This window comes from Hetaerina americana, unplaced genomic scaffold (assembly GCF_022747635.1).
Source record: "Hetaerina americana unplaced genomic scaffold, ioHetAmer1.1.p SCAF_107, whole genome shotgun sequence".
NCBI lineage: Eukaryota > Metazoa > Arthropoda > Insecta > Odonata > Calopterygidae > Hetaerina > Hetaerina americana.
The window spans coordinates 727,501-746,074 of NW_027286148.1; the positions used below are offsets into that span (position 1 = coordinate 727,501).

Below are 18,574 nucleotides of genomic sequence, written 5' to 3' on the forward strand. Positions count from 1 at the left end.
TAGTTCTTTATACACGCGAGCCGGTATCTCATCAGGTCCCGGAGATTTGTTGGGGTCGATATTTTTAAGGAGTAACTCTATTCCGCGGGTGGAAAAGTCGATTGCATTCATTGGTTGTAGAAATGCTTTCGGGAGGTTCTCTGGTGTATTCGGGGAGTATTTGTTGAAAACACTGTGGAAGAATGAGTTTAATATGTTGGCTTTGTCTAAACTACTTGTTACTTTATCCCTTTTTACGTTGTTCAATGAGTTTACGGTGGCATTTTTTCCCAGCACTTCCCTGACGTAGGACCAAAACATCTTTGGGTTATCGTTTAAATGCTCGCCTAATTTTTTCCTTTTGAATTCCGCTAGCGCCTTCCGGAATGCCTTCTTGGCAGTGGACCTAGATGCTTTGTAATTCTGTATGGTTTCGTTGATTTTATCAGGGGAGGAATCTTTAACCGCGTTTTTCATTCTGGCATGGCACGCCCTTTGCCGTCTTAGTGATTTCTGAACTTCAGAGTTGTACCAACGGGGTTCCTTATTCTCTCTTATATATTTACTAGGTATGAATCTCTGTATTGCTGAACGTGTTATCGCAAGAAAATTATTCCAGGTATCCTCGACACTCCTAGTTTTGCTTAATTCGTCAAATCTAAGAAAGGAACAGTTTAACACACGTTTTAGGCCATCATGGTCAGCTTTATTGAATAAATAAATTTTTCTCTTAGGTTTGTTAACTTTTTCTATCCTTACGGAAAATTTAGCGTTTACAGCCCTGTGATCACTAATTCCATCTATAACTCCTACATTTAAGACCCTTTCGGGTATATTAGTAGCTAATAGATCAAGAATGTTCTTTCCCCTTGTTGCTGAAGTGACTAATTGGTGTAGGGAATTTGAGGTGAACGTCAAAATGAGGGACTCGCATAAATCCTTGTCTTTACCTCCATTTACAAAACTGTACGAATCCCAATCTACTGAGGCGTAGAGGAAGACAGCTTAGGTCCAGGCATACTAGACAATGAGATAGAAAGGGCATTAAGGGAGATGAAACTAAATAAGGCCGTGGGGGTAGATAACATTCCCGTGGAACTTTTAAAATGCTTAAGAAAATGTGGGAGGAAGAGGCTATATGGTCTGATCCGTAGTATTTATGAGGAGGGAATCTGGCCGGAAGACTTTGTGAGATCAGTTTTAGTTCCTATTCCGAAAAAGGTAAAGGCCACATCATGTGAGGACTATAGGACAATAAGTTTGATATCCCACGCAGCTAAAGTTATTCTCAGGATCATAAACAAAAGGATAGAGAGTAGGGCAAATGATTACTTAGAGGATGATCAGTTTGGGTTTAGGAAGGGCAGAGGTACGCGTGATGGCATTGCAGTAATGAAATTATTAATCGAGAGGAATATAGAACACAACCAGGAGGTATTTGCCTGTTTCGTATGATTTCGAAAAAGCGTTTGATAGAGTGAATTGGGAAAAACTAATGAGTATATTGCAGAAAATAGGAATAGATTGGAGGGAAAGGAGGCTGATCCGCAACCTGTAAATGTCTCAGACTACTCAGGTGCGGGTGGGAAACGGGGAGTCCGGATGGGCAGTGTTAGGAAGGGGTGTAAGGCAGGGTTGCCCATTATCACCGTTGCTGTTCAACCTGTATGCAGAGGAAGTTATCCAAGAGGCATGGGAAGAACTGGAGGTAGGAATGTAATTGGGCGGGAAATTCGTAAAATCAGTTAGGTTTGCTGATGACCAAGCTTTAGTTTGTCAGTCAGCCAAGGGGCTGCAAGCATTGGTGAGTGAATTGGAAATTCAGTGCGACAGGTATGGGATAAAAATCAATATTAATAAAATAAAGGTTATGCGATTTTCTAGAAAGAAAAAGGCCAAGTTTAACATTAAAATAGGAGGACAAAAACTAGAGCAGGTAGAACAGTTGACGTATCTCGGTAGTGTTTTGGACCAACACGGTCAAAGTAGTAGGGACGTAAGGAGAAGAATTGCGCTAGGCAAAGAGGCTTTCACAAGGAGGAGGAAGTTGATGACAGGGACTTTGAGTAAGGATGTTAAGATAAGACTCGTAAAAACTTTGATATTGAGCGTAGCCATGTACGGTGCGGAAACGTGGTCATTGAAGCAGGAGGATAGACGTAGATTGGAGGCTTTTGAAATGTGGGTGTGGAGAAAAATGGAGAAGGTGAAATGGACAGAGAAGAAAACAAATGAGGAAGTACTTGGTATGGTGGTCGAAGAGAGGGGTTTGTTGGGAGCAATCCTATGGAGGCAGGAAAAGTGGATGAAGGGGGTGTTGACCGACAGTGGGATGTTGAAGACTGTGATAGAGGGTAGAATGTTGGGCAAAAGAGGAAAGGGAAGGAACAGGATAGGGATGTTGGACGGGATGAAGGGAGGAAGGAAGTACTCAGAGATGAAGAGAGACCTGATATAGAGTAGGATGATGGATTTTGTGTTTTTTTAGGAGTAATAAAATATTTGTTTGGTAGTTGTGTCCATCCAAAAACCTACCTTAACCAGTAGATTACCTTAAAAAAAAATATGTATACATATATATATATATATATATATATATATATATGTGGTATCTTGGGAAACCATAGCCGGCACAGGGAAAGGATATATATATATATATATATATATATATATATATATGTGGTATCTTGGGAAACCATAGCCGGCACAGGGAAAGGATATATATATATATATATATATATATATATATATATATATATATATATATATATATATATATATACTCATCAGGGGGGTCAGTTCCTTTCCCTGTGCCGGCTATGGTTTCCCAAGATGATCTGGTACCCGAAAAATCACATAGCTTGGGTGGAGCTGCAGGTGTCCAGAGTGCCTTGCCCGGGAATCGAACCCGGAACCTTCCGGTCAGCAGTCTAACGCTCTACCCACTTGACTACCGCGACCACATATATATATATATATATATATATATATATATATATATATATATATATATATATATATATATATATATAGAGAGAGAGAGAGAGAGAGCGAGAGAGAGCCTATATATATATATATATATATATATATATATATATATATATATATATATATATATATATATATATATATATATATATATATATAGAGAGAGAGAGAGAGAGAGAGAGAGAGAGAGAGAGCGAGAGAGAGAGACACACACAGCGGGGTTTATAAACTCAATTGTGCGGACTGCAACGCCATCTATATTGGATTGACAGGGAGGACATTCGATATTAGGATCAAATAACACCGTTCATGCTTCACAAAGAAAGACATCTGATCCCAATTCGCCTCACACCTCTCAAATAAAAATCACACCAGTAATTTCATAGCCGGCATTCTCCACGCAGAAATGAAAGGACACAGGTTGAATGCTTTGGGGGAGTTGGAAATTTGGCAATCCCTTCAATCATACAGGTTTGCGGTGTTCAATGACCTCTCCCGTTCCGCCCTCCTAAAATTTTTAAAAGACTCCAATATGTCATCTCGCAGCCTTCCGCATTTTTATTGATAAAAAAATTTCAAAACTGCTGAAATTCGTTGGAAAATTATTGCTCTGTACATATGCATATGTGATGAGCGACAAGAGTAGTGCGTCAGTGTTGTCGTTCGATTAAGAGTGAATCCAAATCTCCATGATGGCGTGTGGTGAACAACGAACTTCGCCTGAAAATTGATGGATACGATCGTGAGAATCGCTTTGCGACAACTGATCTCTTTAGAAAGTTTTCCACAGATTACTAGGACTCTGTTGCATGGAAACACGACCGAAAAGTTAGGCTACTACGTACTTTGTATAACGGAGATCATGTTCTCGATAGACCATTTGGCGGGAATTCCAATTGTGTTTTGACTCGCGTTTCCAATTGTATTTTGACTCGCTGTTGTAAGCATACGACAAGCGGCGCGACCTTCCAACCACTGCAGCTCGAGGCGTACTGACCTACTACGTACTACGTCAATACAGCGACCTTTCGGATCCCACCACTAATTCTCACGCTGCACGAAAACGGAGGTCATTTTCTGGACAGCCCCCGAGTATATTATTATTATTATAAGGTAATCTACCGGTTAAAGTAGATTTTTGGATTGACACAACTACCAAATAAATAATTTGTGACCCCTAGCAAAACACAACATCCCACCCTACATCAGGTCCCTCTTCATCTCTGAGTACTTCCTTCCTCCCTTCATCCCGTCCAACATCCCTATCCTGTTCCTTCCCTTTCCTCGTTTGCCTAACATTCTCCCCTCTATCACAGTCTCCAACATCCCACTGCCTATCAACACACCCTTCATCCATTTTTCATTCCTCTTTAGGATTAATTTAACTAATTTTTGTATTTAAGTCACATTGATTGTGACTTTTGGGATATATGTTCAGAGAGGAGACGAATTGAATCCCCACTATCTGGACTATATTTGATTAAACTCAATATTTTAATATTTAGTTGTATGAACCTTTGATGAAAATTGATTCATCGAAATCCCGTTTCAAATTTTTCTTTCTCACACAAGGGATTCTATTAACTTCTGGAGAACATTGGAAGATACAGCGACGTTTCACCTTACAGCACCTCCGCCAGCTAGGTTTTGGCAAGAGTTCCCTAGAATGGATTGTTAAGGAGGAAATACAAGCTGTTTTCGATGGTATCGAGGAAATATCTGGGGGGCACAAAAATGGCTTTCCTTATCCGGTCAGTACATAATCAGCGAGAAGATAACTCTGTGAATAAATGTCCATGTTTTTGTTACTTTCATTATTAATATTAGGATTATCAAGCCCTTGAAATCAATCTAACTTTGCCCTTTATACCTGTGCCTGAAATTGACATATAAAGAATCCATTCTTTAATATGTGATGACAATTGGAGGCATTTCAAATAATTTTCCTTTTTTGATTTTTGAATACTGACTTCGTTTGTTCGGGAAGCGGATGTTTTGCACTATGGTCGGGCTTTTCTTAACGCCAGATTCCCCACGCCCCGTGCACCTTTTCCCCCTTCTGTTCGAGTCGTGTTGTACTCGGAAAAATGCCTCTTCCTTCAGAGACAAATTGTCCCTGCAGATACGCACAAATGTCACCCCCTTGAGCACGAGAAGGGTCAAGATGGTGCAAAATTATTTTAAATGTATATGAAAATAATACTGTAACTTTTAAGTAAATGTAATAGTAATATTAATTATATGGTAAACGTACTGCCATCCATAAAGTAAAGCCATGATTACACGGGAATATGCATCATTTTTCACGCGGATGTCTGCTTGCAGGTTGATTTTCAAGATATTCTGAAAGCAGCGAATGTGAACATTCTTTGGCGCTTAATAACTGGAAAGAGATATGACTACAGAGATCATGAATTCAAGAAACTCACGGAAGCCGTTCATCTAATTTTCAATAGAAATAATCAACAATTAATCCTCTACAATTCACTTCCATTTCTTGCAAAAATACTACCTAAGCGATTTGGAATTGCTGATGTCGAATCCTTTTTTCTCAGAGTCCATGAATTTGTTCAGGTAAGAGCAACGAAGCTATTGCATTTCTTAGAGGTTTATCTTTGATATATATACATGTATAAAAAAAACATCAACACAGTAATCAACCCGAATGTCGGTATGGTAGGTGATGGTAGAGATCACCTAGTACTAAGCCCGACGGCGTGTGAAATTCACACATCAGGGTAGGGGGGCCAGTTCCTTTCCCTGTGCCGGTTATGGTTTCCCAGGAAGACCTGGTACCCGAAAAATCACATAGCTTGGGTGGAGCTGTGGAGCTGCACGTGCCCAGAGACTTTCCCTACCGCGACCCATGTACATATCTATATATCTATATATCTATTTATATATATATATATATATATATATATATATATAATGGGCTGACACAATATAACACAAATAGAAAAGAATAGACACATTTAAAAGAACACTCACACGGTAAATTGTTCGAGCTTTCGGCCCTCTCAGAGGCCTTCTTCAAGAGAGACTGAAAATATGCTATTGCAGAGGAGAGGGGAAAGAGCTAAGGGCGGGGAGGGGAGGTGTGGAGGGAATGCTGGGAAGGAAATTAAATATGGCGGTTAAGGGTGGGAATTTTAAAGGAACGGAAGGATAGTATGTAGGCGGATTCACGAGTTCTCACCTCTATGTTGGTGGCTGAATCAGGTAGGGATTCTAGGATGCTTAGAGCAAAACACTGGTCGAATGAAAGGTTATGGGAATTGGCGTGTGAAGGGATATGAAGAGAAGAGAGTGAGGCAGAATTGCAGGAGTACCGGTGATTATTCATTCGGATGGATAAGGGGGTAATGCATTCACCTATGTAAAAGGAAGTGCAATGTTTGCATGATAAAAGATAAATAATATTTTTTGAGAGGCAATTAGCGTGGGAACGAGGTGAGGGGGCAATGAGGGGATGTAGGGAGAGGGGAGTAGGCATAATAAGAGGACAGGTTTTACATCGGGGGCGGTTGCAAGTTGGGGAAATATTGGGATATTTGTCACGGGGGGGGCGCCAAAGGGTTGGTGGATCTCAGAAGGTTTTTGAGATTGGCGGGTCGTCTGCATGCGATAGATGGGCATTGGGGTAGTAAGGATGAGGTCGCGTCATTGTCATGTAAAATTGGAAACAGTTCTTTAAGGAGGGTTTTCAGTCTGTGTGATCCGGGGTAATAGGTGGTGCAAAGGTTGAGTCCTGCGTCAATGTGGGCTTGTTATTGTGTGGTGTGTGTGGTCGGGTGGAACGGTGAATTTTATTTCGTAGTAACTTTTCTGGGTAACCGCGTTTGAGGATTGCAAGGTGTAGATTGGCAAGGTATTTGTTGAGAGTGGCTGTGGTGTTGCAAATTCGGTGTCCGCGGATAGAGAGAGAGTTAGGAATCGAGCGATTCGTGTGTTGAGGATGACAGCTTGTGTGGTGTAGGTATTGCTGATGGTTAGTGGCTTTGATGTGTACTGAAGTAGTGAATTTGTTGTTTTGAAGTGAGATGTCTGTGTCAAGAAAGGTGATGGTGGAGTCTGAAATGGAAGAAGTGACTTTAACAGTGAAAGATGAATTTAAGGCGGATAAGAAATTGTTGAGAGAATCAGAGCCATGTGTCCAGAGAATAAAAATGTCGTCTATGTAGCGGACCCAGAAAAGAGGTTGAAGGGGTTGCTGTGACAGGAAAGTCTCTTCGAGATGGCCCATGAAGAGATTGGCGTATGATGGTGCCATCCTCGTTCCCATCGCTGTGCCTTTTGTCTGTGGGTAAAAACAATTTTGGAAAGTGAATGCATTTTTAGTTAGGACGAAAGTGGCAAGATTGAGGAGAAATTCCGTTGAGGGGCGCTGGGGTGGGGAGCGTAGAGAAAGATAATACCGGAGGGAGGATAAACCTTCTGCATGGGGAATAGAAGTGTAAAGTGAGGTAACGTCGATGGTGGCCATAAGTAGGTTCGGTGTGGAGGGAATAGAGACGGAATTTAGACGGTCGAGGAAGTGGTACGTGTCTTTCGTGAAAGAGGGCAATGAGAGTACAAGTGGTTGTAGGTGGTGGTCAAGGAATGCGGAGATTCTTTCGGTGGGAGAATTGTAACTGGAAACTATAGGACCACCACCTACAACCACTGAGAACGATGGATGGAAGGGGAAGGTGGGGATAGATTTCCCGAGGGAAGAGTTTTGAGGGGAAGCGTTAGAAGGGGACCTCTTAGAAGGGTGGGGAAAAAGTGGATGGTGATGGGGGTGAAGGGGGGATGAAAACATGTTTAGATCAGGGTAATTAATGCCTAATATTAATACCTAGGCTATTTCAATATCTATTGTAATATTTTTACCTGGGAAATTCTATTGCTCTCTTCCTTGAGGAAGGTGGCTGCGACCACCGAAAATTCGAAACTTAAGTCAGTCTTTTTGTTTGCTTCTGTGTTTTTGCCTGTGTCCACTAGAGCTAATTTTTATACATTATTATTGTGAGACTTTCAAAAAGTGTTATATATATATTGCACCTTGTGATCAAGTTGAAACACCGCGTCCATCTGCGGATATGCGTTGAATTACATCCCAACCCACCCCTCACCCACCTATATATATATATATATATATATATATATATATATATATATACACACACATGCGTATGCATATACCTGTACACACACACGCACATATATATATATATATATATATATACAAATATATATGTATATATATATATATACATATATATATATATATATGTGTATATATGTATATATATATATATGTGTGTGTGTGTGTATATACATTATTATCAGGCAATCTACCGGTTAAGGTAGGTTTTTGGATGGACGCAGATACCAATTAAATATTTTGTGACTCCTAACAAAATCCAGCACCCTACTCTACATCATCAGGCCCCTCTTCATCTTTCCTTTCCCTTTCTTCCTCCCTTCATCCTGTCCAACATCCCTATCCTGTTCCTTCCCTGTCTTCGTTTGCCTAACATTCTCCCTTCTATTACGGTTTTCCACATCCCACTGCGGGTCAACACCCCCTTCATCCACTTTTCCTGCCTCCATAGGATTTCTCCTAACAAACCCCTCTATTCGCCCACCATACCAAATACATCCTCATTTGTTTTCTTCTCTGTCTATTTCACCTTCTCAATTCTTTTCCACACCCACATTTCAAAAGCCTCCAATCTACGTCTATCCTCCTGCTCCAATGACCACGTTTCCGCGCCGTGCATAGCTACGATCCATATCAAAGTTTTTACGAGTCTTTTCTTAATATTCTTGCTCAACGTCCCTGTCATCAACTCCCTCCTCCTTGTGAAAGCCTCTTTGCCTAGCGCAATTCTTCTCCTTACGTCCCTACTAATTTGACCGTGTTTGCCCAAAACACTTCCGAGATACGTAAACCGTTCCACCTGCTCTGGGTTTTGCCCTCCTATTTTAATGTTAAGCTTGACCTTTTTCTCCCTAGAAAATCGCATTACTTTTGTTTTATTAATATTGATTCTCATCCCATACCAGTCGTACTAAATTTCCAATTCACTCAGCAATGCTTGCAACCTCTTAGCTGACTGACAAACTAAAGCATGGTGATCAGCAAACCTAACTGATTTTACGAATTCCCCGCCCACCTTCATTCTTACCTCAAGTTCTCCCCATGCCTCTTTAATCATTTCCTCTGCATACAGGTTGAACAGCAACGGTGATAATGGGTAACCCTTTCTTACACCTCTTCCTAACACTGCCCATTCAGACTCACCGTTCCCCACTCACACTTGAGCAGTCTGAGACATTAGGATTATCAAGCAGTTCTTTACTATGAAGTTCTTCTATATATTCCTTCCATCTCTCTTGGATCTTTCCTGCGTCAACTATTGTTTTACCCGCCTTATCTCTAACTGCTAGCATAGATCTTCCTTTCTTACTTTCCGATAAAGATTTAACCTTGCTGTAGACCGCACCAACTTCACCCTTCGCCTAAAACCTTTCCATATCCTCACACTGTGTCTTCCACCATGCTTCTTTTGCTTTATTTGTCGCCAATCTCAATTAATTATTTAACATTTTGTGCCATATTTTTCCTAACTCGGTGTTTACATTCTATCATTTGCTCCTCTCATCTATCAATGTAATCATCTCATCCGTGATCTATGGTTTTCTAATCCTTTTCGCGTTAACGGTTCCAATAGTGTCTTTTGCGGACTTCGATTAACCTTTCTTGGTATATTCTCATTTATCTTTGATAGTACTCAGCTCTTTACCATGCTCCATGTTTTCTCATACATACCTTATATATATATATATATATATATATATATATATATATATATATATATATATATATATATATATATATACTGTGGGTCGCGGTAGTCCAGGGGGTAAAGCGTTGGACTGCTGACCGGAGGGTCCCGGGTTCGACTCCCGGGCGAGGCCCTCTGGGCACCTGCGGCTCCACCCAAGCTTAAGTGATTTTTCGGTTACCAGGTCTTCCTTGGAAACCATAATCGGCCCAGGGAAAGGAAATGGCCCCCCTACCCTGATGTTTGAATTTCACACGCCGTATAGGGCTTAGTACTGGGTGAACTCTACCATCACCTTCTAAACCGACTTTCGGGTTGATTACTGTGTTTATGGTTTTATATATGTATATATACCTTCTGTTTCAGGAGGAAATAGATTCTCACAGGGAGACCATTGACTATGACCAACCACGAGACTTCATTGATATCTACTTACGAGAAATAGAGAAGGAAAAGCATGGCCTGCATAATGCATTCAATGGTTTGTATATGTCTGCATAATTTGTTTTCATAATAATGAGAGCATATTTTTAATGGTAGTAGTTTCATGAAATAAAATGCTATAATAGTAAATCTTATAGATGTGTTTTTATAATACAAAAAATTCTTCGTCGGATTTTAAATCTCTCTAGAAATTGATGAATTTAAAGCCTTTTATTGAAATTTACTGGGGAAAATCGTGGCTAAATCGTCATAATTTATGTGGATCATTGAATGTCTCTTAAATATATTTAAATTATTGTATGATGATGTGTGCTCTTCTAAGTCTAAGTCTACTTCAACAACCTTTCGCGATATCACCTCCCATTAGTTATAAAATGAACATCAGAGTAAATGGGTAACTTCAACCTCAACCTTCTTTGGAGGAAACAAGTACTTGGTGACATGAGGTGACTGACGCTTCAGCTTGCATAAATATATCATGAGACCAACAAAATACTTTACTTGAAAATAATTAACCTAGATGAAGTGATAAAGATGGATCTCTTATAGCTGGATATTGATTGACGACTGTGATGGAAGGGGGTTATCTGTTACAATGCCAGAAAGTCAAAATGATGCTCTGCTACAATGACTGCCTATGAGAAATAAGATATTATTAGTTCAATATGTTTTAGTTAAGTACATCCATGTCATCTAAAAGAAAAACAAATGGAGACACTGTTTTTTGCCCTCTTATCTACTATCTGCGAAATAATGTTTAACATTCCATGTGGTCAACCAGGATTGGACCCATTGGTATTATTCAAATACCATTGTATCTTAATATAAGCACAGGTACTGGCGTATTTCGTTCCCATGGAGGTGGGCGAATTGAAGTTCTCGTTATATGTACTCTACTCCTCACAAATATGAGAAAGTATTTAAATGCAGAGTTCACAGACTTCTCTTATGTCGCATGCATGTATTTCTTTCCTGCGTGAATAATCTGAGTTATTAATTTTTCCCCAACGCGGTCATGTAAACTTGAAGATTTACAGCTGAAGGTTTTGTGCACCGAGCTCTTTATGGCCGGAACCGACACAACAACCAACGTCCTCTCCTTCGCTTTGCTCTACTTGATTCTGTACCCAGAAGCACAGAAAAAGATGCAGGAGGAGATTGATCAAGTTGTAGGAAAGGATAGACTGCCGTCGCTGGATGACAGGGGCAGGTATGGTTTAATATTTTTCCATGCCTCTTCTTTTTTACCCTTATTTCATCGCCAATGTGTATTGATGATAAACCCATAGTCCATTCGAGCACAATCAATATCCTATATTATTACTATTAGTAGTAATCTGCCGAGTAGATTTTTGATGGACTCTGCGGTCTAGTGTACAAGGTGTGATCAAAAAAAGACCGGACTGATTTTATTCTACGCGAACAAGACATAGTGCGCCATCTAGCGACACATCTCACGATTAAAAGTAGAGGTGTCGCCTTTGTTTACGTTGAGTGCTTACGCAGCAGCAGCGGTACGTGTCTTAACCTGTTCGTCGCCGCGTGCAACGGCAGCAATCAAGCAGCTAGAGGAACTGCGTGTGTGCGTGAAATGTTGTTTCAAACTTGGCAAAAGTGTCACGGAGAAATTTGAAATGATTCAGCAAGCTTTTAATAATTAAGCTATGAGTCGAAGCCAGTGTTTTGAGTGGTACAGTCGTTTTAAATCGGGCAGAGCATCGACAGATGAAGATTCGCGAATGGGGCGGCCTTCCGCTTTGACAGACCCTGGCCATGTGAAATTGGTGAACGATTTGGTGCAGGCAAATCGCCGTTTAATTGTTAGGAAGATAGCCGAGGAAATGGACATTAGTTTTGGATCCTGTCAGACAATTTTGACAGACATTTTGGGCATGACGCGCGTCGCATCAAAATTCGCCCTAACGAGCCGGCTCACACGGCAGTGATCGTGACAGAGATTTCGCCAGAACCGGAACTTCCGTGATGTCGCAGCCACCCTACTCTCCAGACGTGGCTCTATCAGACTTTATTTTGTTTCCAAAGTGAAAATCAACCTTGAAATGGCGCCAATTCGACTCTATTGCGGACATTAAAACTAATTGTACGGCGGACCTGAAGAGGATCCCTAAGGCGGCTTACCAGGCAGGGTTCAAGAGGTGGAAGAAACATTGACAAAGGTGTGTCGTCAGCCAAGGCATGTACTTAGAGGGCGACAAGTTCGATTAAGCTGTGTCCGTCGAAATAAACAAGTTATAAAATTAGTCCTGTCTTTTTTTTATCACACATTGTACAAAATCCTCATTTATGATAGTCAAAAAATAGTTTACATGTAAAATAAAATGTTACTCTTTTACAGAAAAAATATAATCAATATATGGTCTAATTTTCTTTTACTCTCATTTTTTTAGAGTTATTCATTTAAAAAATATATTTTCCTGTTTTCAGATCTTGTATTGAGAAAATATTTTCACATAGTCCTTGAATAACACATTTAAAGCGACAGGTGCATATAAATGTACACATACCTGAAGTATATGCATTGAATATATTGTGGTCTATGCCTTAATTCCATTTGAAATAATCATTTATCGCAATGTTTTAGATATATGTACGCGATGAAGCGCTCTCATTTACTCGTACAATTCATTCATTTGTAATGAAAACATTCATTCTTAGGTTCACATATGTTGAGGCCGCCATTCAAGAAGTACTTCGCCTCAGCTCAGTTTCGCCCTCAGCATTTCCACATTCGGCAGTGACAACTGATAAGTACATCAACTTCAAAGGATATCACATTCCAAAGGTATACATTGTGAATTATTATGTTACACATTTTAAATGACAGCAAGTACCTCAAAATTTTAAATTATGTCATGGTTACTTTTACCATAAAATAAATGAATGGAAATGCCAAAAAATTGCCATCAATCCCTCCGTAAATCATTTTCAAAGGCATAGTTTTCACGATACCGATGGAGAAAAAGCGTTTATAAATAATTATTAAACTATAATATGATACTAACAGCTACGGTATTGTAAATTGTATTTTTCAAAAATTACCATCAACAATACACAAATATTGAGGTACTGACAAATGAACAGCATGGCAAATTTCTTCGAGCATATCGAGCATATCGAGCAATAATTCTGATATCATTATCAACGGCACCGTAATATAAAAAATATCGTCGTAGCAACTAAATCATCATATGCATGCAAAAATCCCCCTCAGCGATTTAATTTAATTGACAATATTGTGAATAGCCATTGCAAAGATAATTATTTACCCTCGATAAAATGATTTTTTTCAAATTATTCACATCAACCATAGTGATATGCAAAATATAAAACTCTTCTTTTACACTCCGTAATATTACACACCCCTGGTAGCAAAGTCAGCAAATCAAGCATTTGTTTGAACACGCAAGTGTTGTCAATCGGCGCCATTTTGTTCCATAGAAAGACACTGTGCATTTTATTGAGATATAAACTGACCTGGAAAAATACTTGTTTGTATCCTCAGGGTTCAGTTCTCCTAATCGACCTCTACGGCGTGCATCATGACCCGAAAATATGGAAGCATCCTGAGATGTTTATCCCGGAGAGATTCTTGCAGATGGGTGAAAAAAATAACCAGAATGCATCTATTTTCCCATTTAGTACTGGTAAGGAAAAATATTTATAACTTGGAACAAATTTGTGCGAAATTGCAGAAAGTGAGTGGGTTTTTAAGTTACCTGGTATCTAAATACATTGTATGTATAAAAATTATCGGGAAAAGATTCGGAAAAATAGATTAATTTTAGATGTAGCAACAATACCTCAAACTTCTTCAATCAGTACATTCCTTGAACATCGACACACTTTTGACAGCGGGTTTCCACGACTCCAAAGCTCCCTGGTAGGCGGACACCAGAATAAATTCCTGAAGGGTACGCATGCAAACTTCTTTGACGGCACTTAGGGTCACATAATGGTATCCTTTAAGGAAAAATTTCACTCTTGGGAATAGGAAATAGTCTGCTGGTGCCATATTTTCAGTGATAATCGTACGCACTGTCATCTTATCACTGCCAATACGATATCTGCGATCATGCGCACACTTAACCGACGGTCCGAATGCAGCACTTCAGGCACACGTCGGGACAAATCTGTTGCCGATACTTTTTATGCGTATTAAGCTGCATCATTAATAAAATAGTTTCATGTTTGTTCTCAATTGCCATTGTGACCGTGGCATTGATTAGGCATCTCACAGTTATGGAATGCTTATCATGACAAAATGTATTTATATGGTACCCTGCAAAACACCGCGAAGGTGTGTGGCACGTGGTGATCACATATCAAGCTACTTTTAACCCAGAACACTCCTCACTCCCTAATGCGGTCAGACGAGGCTATTCTCATCGTTTATCTTTCTTGGGAAATATTACATCTTAAATCTCCCTGTTCTACACTTAATCTTCCTAATTTTAGTGACATAATCTCTCCTACCGCGCACTATGATGGGGTAATAATACATTTTTAACATGACTGCTATAGAGACCTTGCTTTACGAAACAAGTGATCCAATTCGGCAATGAATCCAACTTCGTGAGGATCCCGGATCCAAGGCAGCATATTCAAAATGAGGCCAAACCAGCGAAATATAGCATTTCACTTTGACCTTTTCATCACATTCACCCAGTACTCTCCTAATTAATCCTAACTATCGTTATCTTCTCCACACATTATGTGTTTCACCCAGGAGAGGTCGTGAGTGAGGGTAACGCCTAATTATTTATTTGATCGAGTCTACACTTTCCATTTCGGTGGGCATGATGCAGTAGGCGTTCGGGTGGGAATCGCGCTTTTTACCAAAATGCATAGCTTTGCACTTTTATAAGTTTAATTCTAATTACCAAGTGCTACACCAGCGTTTTATAAGCATCAAGGGCATCTGATAAAGCTGTTTAATTCTCAGGATTACGGATATCTCTGTATCCCACTGCATCTCCGACAAATAAACGTATCTCACTATTGACTCCGGAGTTAATTTCGGTAACGTAAGAAATAAAAGGAATAAAAAAGTCCCGATAAGAATTCCATAGGAATCATTTGACGTGACCTCTGCTGTATTTTTATCTATTTCGTAGGCTTCTACCTTGGTGAGTACTTCACTCTTTGGTGCTTTGTCGAAGATTTCTTAAAATCTAGAAAAACCGCGTCCAATGTAACAATGCTCTCTCCCGAACTAAGGTTATCATGAACAAAAAGTGCAAGTTGCATCTCGCAAGATTCACTCTTTCAGAAGCCGCGCTTATTTTTCATCGATGATTCTTAACTATTGAGGTGTCCACTATCGAACTAGCAACTACATGTATGCTCCATGATTTTGCATTATATGGACGTGAGGGAAACAGGTCTCTATAATTGCTCGGTTCCTCCTTATCTTTGTTTTTAAATATTGGTTTTACGTTAGCCGTCTTCCAATCACTGGGAACCTTGTGATCTACTAGCGATTCCTTAAATGTAATTTCTAGATACGGCGTAATTTCCGTCGCTATTTTTTCAAATACACGAGCGAGTATTTGATCTGGACAGGAGGAATTATTAGGTTTGATATTTTTCAACAAACATTCTAGTCCATTGTAATAGAGATTTCATATTTTTACCATCGGTTGACGGGAATGATTTATTTTGCATGTGACTCCACAAAGTTCTTCTTTTATAAAATGAATGAAATTGAATTTCTTCATATCACTTTGAATATTATTATGAATTGAAAGAAATATTGCTATCTCAAGATGTTTGAGAGGGGAGTGCGGCCACTAGTGATGCCCTTCCATCTTAGGCTCTAGCGCTCACAACATTGACACAAATACGTGGCTTGTTCAATAATGCTTAAGGAAATCCCAGAGAGTCCGCTCGTGGCATAAGGGCAAGGTTTGTTTCTTAAAACCTCGTATCTCACTGGACTGCTTTTAAAGTTTCAGCTCTACACATCGTGTGATTTAATTTAATAGTAAATTGAAGCAAAGCATTTTTGTTTATTTTGAAAAATGGAAAGAAATAAGTTCCTTGCGATGATTAAATACTTCTATTTGCTAAAGATAGCTATCGCAAATATGGAATGATGAAAATAAACGTATATTAAATGAAGAATACAATGTATCTCTCCACTGTCCTTTATTCACGTACAACTAGTTTCAACGCTCAAGCGTCATCATCAGGTACCTGATGATGACGCTTGAGCGTTGAAACCGGTTGTACATAAATAAAGCACAGTGTAGAGATACATTGTATTCTTCATTTAATTGACATGAATTTCCACAAGGTTGAGCCGGGAACAATTGAAAAATATAAACGTATTGTGAGTGTTCGATTATGAAGTGAGCCACAATCATTTTCACGGATTACATCGCACTGAAACAGGGGAACGATGGAGATAAATGGACTGACAGAGAGGCAGACGAAGTGCTTCGAAGAGTTGGAGAGAGAAAGAGGTGTGCCTATGGAGAATACTTACAAGAAGAAGTGGGGAACAAGTTGAATACGTACTGAGACACGATAATTTAATTGACGACATCACTGAAGAAAGCTTACAGGAAAAGTTTTACAGGGGATGCTCAAGGATGAATTACCAGTTACCTAAGGCATCTGCGAAAAGCAGTGCAAAGAAATGAAAAGATTGCCAGGGAACATGACAAATTAATTAGTTAATATTGTAAGAACATATTAGAGTTCCATTAAAATTATTTTAATACATACCCAGCCTCCCTCACAGTGATAATATACGTGCTTCCAGGTGGGCCACGGAGCTATCGCACACCAGTGTAAAAGCATTAAAGTTATGAGTATTATATTCCAGGTTAAATTGGCCAATAGAGCAAATTCAGTATTGGACTGGTAAGCTGTCATGATTGAATAGAAAAATTGGAGTTAATTAGTGCGTTGGTTAGAAGTAAATTTTAAAATTCACAAAGCACTCGATCTTCTACATATTGCGAGCTAATTCAATCTATAGCTTCCTGAATCAAAGCAAATCAACATTAAAAGCTGTTATTTACTTTAATTTCGTTCAAATAAATATGAGTCAATCAATATTTAGAATAAATTTTATCCAGATATCTGATATACTTCCGTAATAATTACTTAAAAGCGATATCCGCACATAAGTAATATGTAATTCGATTCAATACCTAGGAATTACCAATTTCCAATTAGTTTTCCAATCAAATTTGCAGGCAAGAGAGGATGCCCCGGTGAGACCTTGGCAAGAAACAACATTTTCCTGTTCCTCACTGCCATTCTGCAGAGATACACCCTCAAAGTGCCAGAGGGTCAACCTCAGCCCTCACAAGAACCAGACGGATTCACCCTACTTTTTCCTAAACCATTTACTGTCAAGGTTCAACCAAGAAGTTAAATAATTAGCCGTGAAAACTGAAGATTTCACTGAGCAAATAAATTAGTAGAATGTGGAATTGCATGCTTCACTGATTTTCAAAGTCTTTCGTTATCAATATCTTTCTCTAAAATTAAACGTCAACTTACGCCAGGAAAGCATTGATGATTATTCAAAGGTGAAAGATTAAAAGAACGGTTGTCACATTTCTGTTGTAGCTCTGTCGTAGTACATAGAAAACTATTAAAGCTAATTATGCACAAAGAAAAATTGATGAATTCATTATTTATCCATGTTCAATCTGAATACCTATCAATTCCATGTAGCCCACTGAATCCCTGTGTCAACCGTCGCTATTTTCCATTTTTACTATTATCCATCCCCATCGTTTAATGATCTCTCGCCGTCTCGACTTTTTCCTCTAATTGTTTTCCCCTTCCTGCGCTTACTCCGAACACGCTCCACGCAGTTTGTGCCCGCACCAAACTCAGAATCATAAGGATTCCTAATGGTGACCTCAGTTGCCGGCGTGGATCGATTATAATTTTGCAAAGGCGCGCAATTGTCACCAGTGGATCCCTTGGAAACCAAGGATGATCGAATCCAACCATCCTTTCGAGAACAAATTCTCCTACCGTATTGTACCCTCACCCGATTGGAAAGTAGGGAGGGGAGGAGACGCAGGCCCGCATCGTCGCTTCTCGCCAGACGAGTGAAACACTCACTCAATTCGTCGATGCGCTTCCAGTGAGGCAGTGAGAGCAGGAAAGGCTGGATTCACTTCGCAAAGCAAGGGAAAGGTGGATATCGAGTACTGGCAATCGATATTCTGAACGCCTGGGGAAAACATTTTTGCGATGTTAAGGAGAGCTCAATTCTTTTTCGATCTTATTTTTTGTTCTTCTTCATTTTAAAAGGTTTTACTCTGAAGAGCCGAGCA

The 18,574-nt window shown here is 39.5% G+C and overlaps 1 protein-coding gene across 1 annotated transcript in view; it reads left to right on the plus strand.

The window, feature by feature from the left end:
- LOC139700723 (methyl farnesoate epoxidase-like) overlaps window positions 1-17,655 on the plus strand; it is a 23,726-nt gene extending 6,071 nt beyond the window's left edge. The window contains exons 3-8 of the mRNA XM_071599171.1: window positions 4,540-4,718; window positions 10,170-10,284; window positions 11,277-11,457; window positions 12,924-13,050; window positions 13,771-13,912; window positions 17,474-17,655. Coding sequence (XP_071455272.1) covers window positions 4,540-4,718; window positions 10,170-10,284; window positions 11,277-11,457; window positions 12,924-13,050; window positions 13,771-13,912; window positions 17,474-17,655 — 926 coding nt within the window. The remainder of the gene's footprint in view (window positions 1-4,539; window positions 4,719-10,169; window positions 10,285-11,276; window positions 11,458-12,923; window positions 13,051-13,770; window positions 13,913-17,473) is intronic.
- The last annotated feature ends 919 nt before the right edge of the window (window positions 17,656-18,574 follow it).